Source organism: Rhinopithecus roxellana, chromosome 3, assembly GCF_007565055.1.
Source record: "Rhinopithecus roxellana isolate Shanxi Qingling chromosome 3, ASM756505v1, whole genome shotgun sequence".
NCBI classification, from domain to species: Eukaryota; Metazoa; Chordata; class Mammalia; order Primates; family Cercopithecidae; genus Rhinopithecus; species Rhinopithecus roxellana.
The window spans coordinates 6,019,583-6,031,768 of NC_044551.1; the positions used below are offsets into that span (position 1 = coordinate 6,019,583).

The 12,186-nt window shown below is 34.8% G+C and overlaps 1 protein-coding gene across 6 annotated transcripts in view; it reads left to right on the top strand.

Moving 5' to 3' along the window:
- PDE4D (phosphodiesterase 4D) overlaps positions 1–12,186 on the top strand; it is a 1,457,192-nt gene that overhangs the window by 1,428,721 nt on the left and 16,285 nt on the right. For all 6 annotated transcript variants that reach the window (XM_030926714.1, XM_030926713.1, XM_030926715.1 and 3 more), the window contains 5 exons: positions 4,236–4,329; positions 5,658–5,830; positions 6,805–6,903; positions 7,787–7,951; positions 8,993–9,092. In XM_030926714.1, the coding sequence (XP_030782574.1) occupies positions 4,236–4,329; positions 5,658–5,830; positions 6,805–6,903; positions 7,787–7,951; positions 8,993–9,092 (631 nt within the window). The remainder of the gene's footprint in view (positions 1–4,235; positions 4,330–5,657; positions 5,831–6,804; positions 6,904–7,786; positions 7,952–8,992; positions 9,093–12,186) is intronic.

Sequence of the window (12,186 nt, forward strand, 5' to 3'; positions counted from 1 at the left end):
ATTTTGTTTTATTATTTTAGTTTGCTTCCTGAACAATCTTAAATACAGAATGTAAATTGAAGAATTGCAGTTCTGAAAAGCAAAATACAGTATTCAGATTCAACTGCATTTGTACTTTCCTTTATGCCTTAACTGCTGTACACATTCTGATGTATAATGAGAACAAAGGATTCAAAAGCATTCACTTAGAAATCCTCCCCTGTTTTCTCAGTTGCAACCCTAAATCTGTGTATTGTTTTCAGACTACTTAGGCCAAAAACATTTAGAAATTCATCAGTGGAAAATATTTAGAGGTCACTTAAAAAAATAAACTAAATGCTTAATTAAATGGTTCTGCATTTTGCAGTCAGTTCTTTTCAAACAGCAGTTTAATGTTTTGTCCCTTCTAAGTTTATTAATTGAGAAATATGATGAGATTCCCAGAAGACTACATTGTATTAGCTTTAAATCAGTCCTTCCCCCTTTGGTAATTTTATGTAGTTATCTTAGTAGATATTATGTAATTATTTTTAGATGAGAGATTTGTCACATTTCTAAATGTTTGTTGAATGATCTAGTGCATTTTTTAAGGATGTCTAGCTATGCACTCCAAAACCAATTTGTGAGATCAACTACCAGTTGAGAAAGCACTTATGGTAATTTTTGTGGTTATTAATTTAGCTTCGCTGGACTGAAAGTTTTATGTGGATAGCAAAAAAGGAAAACAATGTTAATTCCTTTTAGAAGATACCCTTGTGTTATAACTTAATGTACGCTTGAAAATTATCTTTAGGAAATTGCTTATACTGTCTCCCTAGGGAAGAGAGGTGATTGCTTCAAATATTGTCTTTTATAATTATGTTAAAATGAAATATTGACTTCCTTGGAGTCCCTTTTAAGCCTTGGTAGGGAGGTGGGCATGTGATGGAGGATTTCTCCAATCCATGTTTTTGTGTTTTAAATAAAGGCTGGAAAGTAATCTGGGGATAATGTATATGATGCAGAAAGATAAAAATGGAACATGCAGTATGTCACTTATCTAGTCTGTACAATATTTAGGTTCCTTTCACTGGCTTTTTTCTTCAGTTATCTGTACTAACTGGCTATTTTGGTGAATTGTTTGAGCAAACTGCCAGGAGAATTACACTTCATTGTTTATATTCTTTTAGAAAAATCCAATAATATATGTAGCATATCTGCAGGTAGCATCCACATTTTCTACTTAGGCGTATGGCAACATAATCCTTATACTAGGTTGTGTGCAAGTTAGAAGATGAACCTGTGATAACTGAGTCTTTATCTGTCTTGGTCAATCACCCCCAGAAGGCTTCCCTTGTTTCACTTTATTGAGAGAAGTACAAGGAGGGCAGCAGTTCCTGTATAGACTGCTGAGATTCTAGCAATGGTGAGAGCCCTGCCTCTTCCCCCATCTTTTATTAAAAAAAGGACTTTGTCATGACCAGGTAGTTCTTAATAGCAACTTTTAGCTCATAACATGAAAAATTTTCGGTCAAAGAGGTATTTCATTGAATATGTGTTTAAAATGTTTAGCAGACTCTTTTCTTTGGAATGTGCTTTGCCTAATGAGCATATTTTTCCAAGTGAATTTATCTGTAAAGCAAAGATTTTTTATTATTATTATACTTTTAAGTTCTGGTATACACATGCAGAACGTGCAGGTTTGTTACATAGGTATACACATGCCATGGTCATTTGCTGCACCCATCAACCCGTCATCTACATTAAGTATTTCACCTAATGCTATCCCTCCCCTAATCCCCTACCAACTGACAGGCCCTGGTGTGTGATGTTCCCCTCCCTGTGTCCATGTGTTCTCATTGTTCAGCTCCCACTTATGAGTGAGAACATGTGGTGTTTGGTTTTCTGTTGCTGTGCTAGTTTGCTGAGAATGATGGTTTCCAGCTTCATCCATGTCCCTGCAAAGGACATGAACTCATCCCTTTTTAGGGCTGCATAGTATTCCATGGTGTATATATGCCACATTTTCTTAATCCATTCTGTCAGTGATGGACATCTGGGTTGGTTTCAAGTCTTAAGCAACGAGTTTTTTTAAACCTGTGTATGCATGACATTTTAGTTGTGCTTTTGAGACATGGCTGTGGTTTCCCATACTAATGCTATTCCAAATTCTTTATGGGATTTGAGAAAGAGGAACTAGTGATTTAAGTAAGTATTTTTATGGTCATAACTATAGTCAAATCCTTCATCTGTCTGACCTGCAATGATAAAAATCAGCTATTACTATAAAAGACACAAAAGTTAGGGACTGAGTGCCAGAAAGTGAGCTGGGAGAAGGAACTCAAATAATATAGAGCATCTACTATGAGCCAGGCTAAATAGAAGACACTTTATATATTAGCTCATTAAATTATTTGATAGCCCATAATTTACTCAAGAAACTATAACTTTGTAAAGAGGGACAGAAAAATTTTTGAACACTATTATAAATGTCTACAAATATTCTTAGAAGGCCCAAAGTTTATTTTTTTCAGTAGGTTATAAGATATAATGCCGAGTGAACACAAGCAGTAACCCACATTCTGTATACCACCTGATGCCAGTTTTAAAAATATGTATTCACATACAAGGGTAGAAAAAAGGCATAGAAGGAAATTTGACAAATTATCTGTGGTTATCTTCCAGCAGTGGAGATTTACATTATTTTTGTTTTTTCGATATAGCTTTCTAAATTTTCTATAGCACATGTACATTTTATAATTAGAAAGGAGTTATAAAAACATGTGAACAAAGAAGTGAACTTAGTGTTCCCGAGTTTGAGACTAAGCTCTCTAGACCAGTAATTTAACAACCAGAATTTGTACTGGTCATGCCAGTTCTTTGTTTTTGACTACATTGGAATGCGAATACACATTTCTCTCATCCAACAGTACATCGAAATGGTTGAGGTTTTTTTGTTTGTTTTGATAACAGTTAAATGCTGAGTTAAAACCTAATCTAGATGGTCTGTAAGATTGACTTTGGAAGTTATTTAGCAAATGGTGTAGAGTTAGGCTGTCTTGGTATGAATTATGCAGAGAAGCAAAACAATTCTAAATAAATACTGAGTAAGAATTATATTTCAAACATTACTAAAATATAAACTCAACACTTACCTTCATACTTAAATGAGAATTTATGGTGAAATTCCAAATTTTAAAGGCTAATCTGATGATTAGAGTAAATATGTCTGACATTTTTTTCTCGTCAACTATCTAACAGCAGTTACTCTATGTATAGAAAAAATATGTTGTTTCTCTATATTAAGGCAAATATTGAAGGCTTATTAAAAGGCCTTGTCGGGCTGTTTTCAGAGTCAAAGGACTCTGAAATGCCTAATGCTTAAGAAACAGCTGATGGGGGTGAGGGAAGTGTAAAATCTTGGGGAGTTTTGGATACTGGTAATGCCATGTGGTGCTGGTAGGTTAATTCCAGTGTTTCTTTCAATGAAATAGGCACTGTGGCATCAGTAATAAAAATTGTGAAGTAGATTATTGAAAATTGACCTGTTTCCTATTTAGTGACTTGGGAAAATGGTAAATTTGGTGGATGTTGAGAACCAATAAATGTTATACTCTTACTTGAAAAACAACTTTTAAAAGGAAACATTATACAGTATTTATTTAGATATTTTACTTCTCCATAGTTCTAGAAGAGTACTCAAGTCTATTAAGTTTTGCTTTGGAGTAAAAGACTAAATTTTCAGCCCTTGATCAGTATATATATATTCATTTCTGCTAATGATAAATTGATGAAAGCATTCCATGTTTTATTGTATGGCAACACTTTAATGTGCTATAAATTAGTTTCTCTCTTCTCTAAATAACTAATAATACATCTTAATTTTTAATTTCCTTTTCTTTGCTTATTTCTCCTGATTTTCCCTTCAGTCCTTGAGAGTCTAAATTTGTGCTGGTCAAACTGGTGGCCATGAGCCACATGTGATTATTTAAATTAAAAGTAGTTAAAATTAACTAAAATTCAAATTTTGGCTTCTCATTTGCACTAGCCACATTTCAAATGCTTAGTAACCACCTGTGGCTAGTGACTGCTGTCATTGGAGGCATAGATGATGGTGTTTTCCCTCATTGAAGAAAGTTCTGCTGGAAGGCACTGTTCTAAATTGTCAGGACAAGTTAAAATTCTTTGGGCATATCTTCCTGTATCTCAGAGTATGCATATGTATTTCCCTTCAACTTTCCTCTTCTATTATTTCATTTTACTTTTCTGTTTTTCAGTTTAAAAGGATGCTTAATCGGGAGCTCACCCATCTCTCTGAAATGAGTCGGTCTGGAAATCAAGTGTCAGAGTTTATATCAAACACATTCTTAGGTGAGAATAACAACGTTCAATTGAAAATGTTTTCTCCAGTTGTTTGCTTGTTTTTATAGGAGGATTGGGGTGCCAACTCATTTTGGAAACCTAACAAGTGTTAGAAGTTCTATTTGTTTTCATTTGTCATATTAATAATTTGACACTATACGCCTCTGAGTTTTAGAGTTGCAGGTGACAAAGTACATTTTCTTAGTTTTATTTAGGACTTTGGGAATTCTCAAATTAAGGTTATATATTGCCATTTTTTCGTAGTACCAAACTGTAAAATATATTTTATAGAGAGATCTATTCATGTATTCAACAAATTCTTATTAAATGCCAGCCATTGTTGGGCAATAGGTGTTGAATGATGAATTAGAAATGATTCCTACCCTCGATGAATTGACAGTCTCGTGGACATAAAGTTTGCTAATAATGGCTGAGTTTGGTGTCCTGGGACAACTCTTGTACCTCATCCACAGAAAGAAAATGCAGTAAATAAAGGGCAGTAATTTGAATGTATCCTGGACTTACTTTCAAAACAAAATTGCTGTTATATATAGTTAACATATTTATTAAACACTTATGAAACATGTTCTATGTACAAGGATGAGTTAGAGTTGCTTATCACTGCCTTGAAATCGTGGATGAAAGTATGAAGACATGTTAGGTCTTTTACTATAGAACACAATTAGCTTATGTGTGTATTCAGTTATCAGATAATATTTACGATTCTCTATACTCCCATAAAACCTGGAGACTTAACCCTTATCTCACTATCATACAGAAATAAAAAGTAGCAGAATTAATCTAAGTCATCCAAAACCTGCTGTTTCAACTCCCACGGTGTTACCCATTTCAGTTAGCTGTTAGTTGTATATACTGCTGTTTTCATGACATTTGTGTATAAAGTTTCTAACATTTCAAAGTACGTATTGAAACTGGAGTCCTTAGTTGGCAAGAACAATTTTCAGTTCATTCAGTCAATTTCAAATAGGAATGGAATTGATGAACAGTGGAAATAACCACCTGTTGTGTATTCTCTGAGTTGGCTGTCATGCTAAGTCTTGCAACATTTTTTATTAGGACATTGTATCAAAGAGGTAACCATGGAATACATTTGATATTATTATTTTGTAGTGGAACTTATTTGCTTAATTTTGTGTTTGAAGATATCAAATTAAGTCCAATTCAAATGTAAATACTGAACTCTCTAAAAGGAAAATTTTTAGTTGGAAACATTTCCTGGAATATATAATGATCAATTATAATCCTTCCAGTTATGCATATGATGATATAAAAACAGATAGAATAATAAATATAGAACATTTTCTGAATTTCTCAAGATAAGCAACATGAAGTGGAAATTCCTTCTCCAACTCAGAAGGAAAAGGAGAAAAAGAAAAGACCAATGTCTCAGATCAGTGGAGTCAAGAAATTGATGCACAGCTCTAGTCTGACTAATTCAAGTATTCCAAGGTTTGGAGTTAAAACTGAACAAGAAGATGTCCTTGCCAAGGTATGATGATTTCAAAGATCAGGATCATAAATATTAAATGATGCCCTTTGATGAATTTTCACTTCTAGTCTTTTGAATAGATAGAAAAGTGTATTAATTGGAGTTTTTTTTTTTTTTTTTTTTTTTTTTTTTTTTGAAGGGCAGGTGTTTTATAAAGCTCTTTGTAAAGTGCCTTAGACAGGTGGTTTGGTATGTATGTTTTAGGGGCTTGGGAGGTGATTATTTGCATCTTCATTTCATTGTTTGGCCTTAAAGAGTTAGAAATCTGTCATGTCTTCTGGGTTTTAGGAAAACAGTTAAGGTTTTGTGAATAGATTTTATCCATTAAATGCTTTGTGATTGATACTTAAAGTACATAAATATGTTGTAATGTCAAAGTCATAAGGTTAAGCCATACTATTCAGTTTTCAGTACATTTAAGTAAATGTGCCTAAAGTTTGCCTATGCTTACATGGTGTGTCTGTTAACATTTAAAATGGATCATTGTTTAAAAAAATCTAACAATCTTTACACTGAAGTCTGTTTTTTGGAGGATTTTTGTTTTTGTTTGTTGGTTGGTTGGTTGGTTGGTTGGTTGGTTGGTTGGTTTTGAGACGTAGTCTAACCCTGTCGCCCAGGTTGGAGTGCAGAGTGCAGTGGCGCAATCTTGGCTGACTACAACCTCTGCCTCCCGGGTTTAAGCAGTTCTCTTGCCTCAGCCTCCCAAGCAGCTGGGATTACAGGCACACACCACCACACCTGACTAATTTTTTTATTTTTAGTAGAGATGGGGTTTCACCATGTTGGGCAGGCTAGTTTCGAACTCCTGACTTCAAGTGATCCGCCCACCTCAGCCTCCCAAAGTTCTGGGATTACAGGCTTGAGCCTCCATGCCCGGCCACCTAAAGTCTGTAATTTTTCAATGATTGTGTTCATTGAGTCATATTTTACTCTACTTTCTAATTTTTTGGTATCTTTTTATTTTTTTACTCCAGGAACTAGAAGATGTGAACAAATGGGGTCTTCATGTTTTCAGAATAGCAGAGTTGTCTGGTAACCGGCCCTTGACTGTTATCATGCACACCATTTTTCAGGTAATGTTGTTGAGTTCGATTACATTTCTTTTGTTTAGGAACTTAATGTCCAGTCTGTAGCTTGTGCATACATTTTGTCTTTTTTAATATTCCCCATCTTTTGCTTATTTTTATACTTTTATCCTTATTTGCTCCTTTGCCAAGGGACAAGTAAAGACACAGAAAGGTGGAGTGTGTATAAACCACAAATACATCAATTTTGTTATTTTTTTGCATTTAAGATAAAGATGTAATATAGCCAAGTTGAAGCAATTTATTAAAATAATAATGTAGACATTATCTTAGTCATCTGAACCTGACTGGCATAGAGAATGGAAGTACTAACTTTAAAAAAATGAATAAAGCCCCTGCTGGCTAACCTTAGAATATAGTTTTTTCAGTCACTTTCTTGTGTCCTGCTTCTTTCTCCATATCTATTTCGCACTCTTATTGACGCTTTCTCCGGCTCAGGGTGGGATTTAAATGAGAAGTTGAGGATGTTGTAGATACCTTGGGACTGGAATGGGAAACTCCAGCCCTAGAGAGGACGTTGATTTTCAGTTCGTGTGATGCAGGGGTTGAATTAATAGTGCTTGACTGGAGCTGCCTCCATGATAATAGGACACAGAAACTTTTAGAGTTGGCACCTCATTCCTGACACCATACAGCTAGGGCATAGTATTCTTGGATTCCAGCAGGACAACCCAACTTTGGTTTTGTCCCAAAGTCCCTGGATCTTCTCAAAGGTTCCCATTTTCCTCACTAGACATGTGAGAGTGCAGTTGCCATTTCCAGGTTATCCATTGGCAACACTGCTGTGTGTGTGTGTTTTTTTTTAAACATACTCTATGGAGAAATTGTTTACATAAAGACAAAAATGTTAAAATGATTTTTTTCCCTACAGGAACGGGATTTATTAAAAACATTTAAAATTCCAGTAGATACTTTCATTACATATCTTATGACTCTCGAAGACCATTACCATGCTGATGTGGCCTATCACAACAATATCCATGCTGCAGATGTTGTCCAGTCTACTCATGTGCTATTATCTACACCTGCTTTGGAGGTAAATCTGTTTTCTGAAATTTCAAGAACACTAACTTGCCACTCATAAAGGTCTATTAAACTTTTATCTGAAGGGTTTTCAATGGAGAAAATAATTGGATTCATTGGAAGTATAATTTATTGACTTACGGGGGAAAATGCTGTGGTGAATAGACAGTCAAGTCTTTGATGGATTTTGCTTGTGAAAGTTGGTCACAGATTTAATGATTGATCTGTTTATGATGTTGCTTCTTTGAAATGATCCACTGGACGTTTCATAAAGCACATCTGGCTTATTCACTTTTTGTTAATTTGTTTTCTTGAAGTGTAATCTGACGGCTTTTATTTATAGGCCAAAGAACGTTTTATAAAACATGAGCAATATATTGATATTTTTCATAGAATATATTAGAAGGAAATACTTTAATTTTTCTAAATCCTAAGAAGTTATTTCGTTAGTTGTTTACTAAAGCAATTTGATTTTCTTAAAATATATTTTTATTTATGTCTGGAGGCATTTTTGGTTGTTACAACTATCACATTTTTAGTTGTACATGATACTGGCGTCTTGTCGGTAGAGGCCAGGAATTCTGCTAAAAATCCTACAGTGCACAGGACAGCCTCCCACGCAGTTATCGGGCCCAAAATGTCAATAGTGCTGAAGGTGAGAAACCCTGGTTTTGATTAAAGAAAAGAAAAAAATGGTTCATGTCTTACTAATTTTATGTACATTTTCAGAATATTCTTAGACATCTTAAATACTTAGAAAATAAACTATTATTTTCTTTTAAAAGAATTTCAGAGTTTTAAAATAATATTTTAAAAAATACAGTGAATAGAAAACATTTGATCATGAGATGTAATAAAATTAGATAAAATGGTTTCTTCCAAGATTATACTTTAAAAGTTCATAAGTATCTAAGACTCTCCCTTGACACATTATAACACATTTTGAAGCTCCATTTTGTTTTCCATTTAAATTCTAGAGATTTCTCATTTGTTTATACTTTTAATTCATATCATTGTAGAACAGTAATATTATCTATATTGTCTGATTTTCCAGGCCGTGTTTACAGATTTGGAGATTCTTGCAGCAATTTTTGCCAGTGCAATACATGATGTAGATCATCCTGGTGTGTCCAATCAATTTCTGATCAATACAAGTAAGTAAACTTTATTTTTGCAGAACACATTTTTCCTTTGTACATTTTAGAATGACTAAGGGTCTTTGTAAACTCAGGGTGCTTCCAGAGCCATAATGTTCTTTTGATATGTGTATATATGTGTTTTAGTGATAGTGCATGTTAATGTAACTTAACTGAAAATTATCACTATATCCCTTGAGGCGTGTGATATTTGAAAAATGTGTTCCAGTTCTCTTTAAAAGTAATATATTGCTGTGTTACAAGGGTAATTAAAAATGAAAGTGTGCAGAAAGATTTAGAAAGTTACATTGGCTCTAAAGTTTTAAATTTAAAAAAGTTATGAGAATTAATGCTAAGTGTTCCTCACTTTATGTAGGTCATCATTTAATCCTCTACAGAGGCCATAACTTCTTCCTCCATACCCAGCCCCTTTTCTTTCCTTTTTAAAATCTTCTAATAAGGGTAACAGGAACTTCTCTCTTAATATTTTTTCAACTATTTGGTTTTTTCTCACTGTTAACATCTCATCTTACAAGAAGTCATCACTGAATTTGGAAATATAAGGAATGGTAGAGACTGTTTAATATGGAGCATCCCTGACATTGCTGCACAGAAAGCCTCTGTAGGGAATGTTTAGGTAATGCTTGAGCTATCCCTTAGTAAAGAGATTTAGGTTTATAGAAATTCTGTTTGGTACTAAGTGAACTATGACTTAATTCCCTCCCATATGGTAGATTGACATCATAAATTCACTTTTATATATAAAAACTATGCAAAGTTGTTGAAACTGTTGTATGTTTAAGAATCCGCCTTTTATGTTTGCTTGAGTCTGTGGATGATAGTCTTCTCGTGCCTATAGCAATCTAGCTGTAGAATTATTTATGTATTTACCATTCATTTCCTGTACTTTGCTGTATCTAGATTTAAAGAAGGAATGTAAAGGTAACCTTGCTTTGAGAGATTTAATTCAGAGTTTTAGGATTATTCACCTATTTTTATATCTTGTAATGGCCTCTGGACTATCCTATAGCAAAATGTACTCTAGTGACTCATCCATGTAGAGGATTGGAAAAGTCAGGGATTTCCTGAGATGTGTGGTTAGTCAAGTATTTTTTTAGAAGTTTAGTTTAGGGATTTATTTATCCAGATTAGGCAGGATAATATTTCATGCTCTACCTACCTATGAGTACCTATAATGGGGTACTTTTAAAACTCATCAAAGCATACATATAAATATTAATACACATTGGATGCAGCTCCCTGCATTTACATTGTATCAGTGGGGAGGGTTCATGATGTCCTTTCCAAGAAGAGCAGGGAGGTCATGCAATACAGTGCATGCTGCATGCTGGCACTTTACATGAGCCTGGCCTGATTTGTTATTTTGATGCTTATGCATGTCTTGGGATATTCTGAATTTTATTAATTTTTAGTAAATATATAAAATGTTTAATTTTTGTGTTTAAGATATATATATGTGTGTGTGTGTGTGTGTGTGTGTGTATATATGTAATCACCAAACATTCAGACTGGTATGTTTTCTTTGCATTCTATTACATACCATATGTTCCCTTAGAATTAAGAGTAGATTTAGAGAACAAATTAAAACAACTGATAGAAAAGTCACTGTCTTCCAAGTACTCTGATATGTTTTTTAAGAATAATGGGGACCTGCTCTATTGTTCATTCTTTTGAGCCCTTAAAGCAGCAGTCCCCTGTGTTTTTGGCACCAGGGACTCGGTTTTGTGGAAGACAATTTTTCCATAAACTGGGGGAGTAGGGAGAGAATGGTTTTGGGATGAAATTGTTCCACCTGAGATCATCAGGCATTAGTTAGATTCTCATAAGGAATGCACAACTTAGATCCCTTACATGAGCAGTTCACGGCCTCTGGGTGGATCGGGGACCCCTGCCTTAAAGGGCACTTGCGCTTTGGCTGGCACCTGGAGGGCCCTGGTGGGCATCAGGGTTCCTGTGCAGTCTGCCATTTAAGCTAACAAGGCCTCAGTCTACAGATGAATCTGATACTCTAAAGTTTGAGAACCAATGAAATAGTGGAGGAAGTTGAAGAAGATAATTTTATCTCCTTAGGATGTCTGTTTAAAGTCATTTTGCTGGTGACCTGCCTGGGATGGAAGGATAACGAATCCTGCTTCTGCAAATTCTTTGTTATTTAGTAATATTGCGATGATCTCCTTTCTGTGTGACCAAAGCGACATAGGGAAGTTCACAGTTGCCAGAGTAGCTTTGGATTGCTAAGGTTTTTTTGAGAGTGAGGTATGTTGAGGCTGTGTTATTCCTGAGGGAATGAATCAGCATTGTCACTTTGTACAGGAAAGTATCCCAGGGTTGCTCAGAGCCCCGGGGCATTATCAAAATTACTGCCTTAGTTAGCTTAGTTTGGCTAGGGATCATATAAGACAGAATTATCTTCCCAGCATGCAGTAAAGGAATCCTTCTAATAACTTGTACACTTGTAATATGTAGCCTCATGAAATATTTTATCAAAATTTGTGCTTATTTTTAGTTTGCAGTAAACCTTTTTTAAATTTTGACTTTTTATATTTTATCTTTTATGGATGGCTTGAGCATCCGTGTCAAGCCAGCACATTCTCAGCTCTTGGCTCAGAGCTGGAGCTGCCATCCTGTCCAAGGCCTGCAGCTGAATCCATATTTCTCTTGATAAAGAATTCTAAAGACCTCCGATTATCGAATTTATAAACCCATAGTTGGTTACTTGTCTTACTTTAAGGAAGCTATGGAAGCACTGAGAGCTTAAGGCACATGAGGGGCGCTGGGAATTCCCTTGGCTGGTTCCCAGTGCAGTTAAGCCTCCTGCTTCTTACATGTGCTCTTCATTTTTCTTAATTATTTCAGTTGTTTTAGCTTTAGGTGCCACATGATTTTATGCTGATTGTATTTACACTCACTGAAAGCATGCTGGAGGTACTGCAAGCAGAGAGAGCCTTTCTACCTGGTAGAGTTGGTTAAGCTATACTAAATGATTTGAGTGTGGGGACTGTGAACAGGATTTAGAGAAATTGAAATTTCAGGTAGGAAGCTGCATAAATATTTTTTTAAGGACAATGCATATAAATAAATCCATAGACCA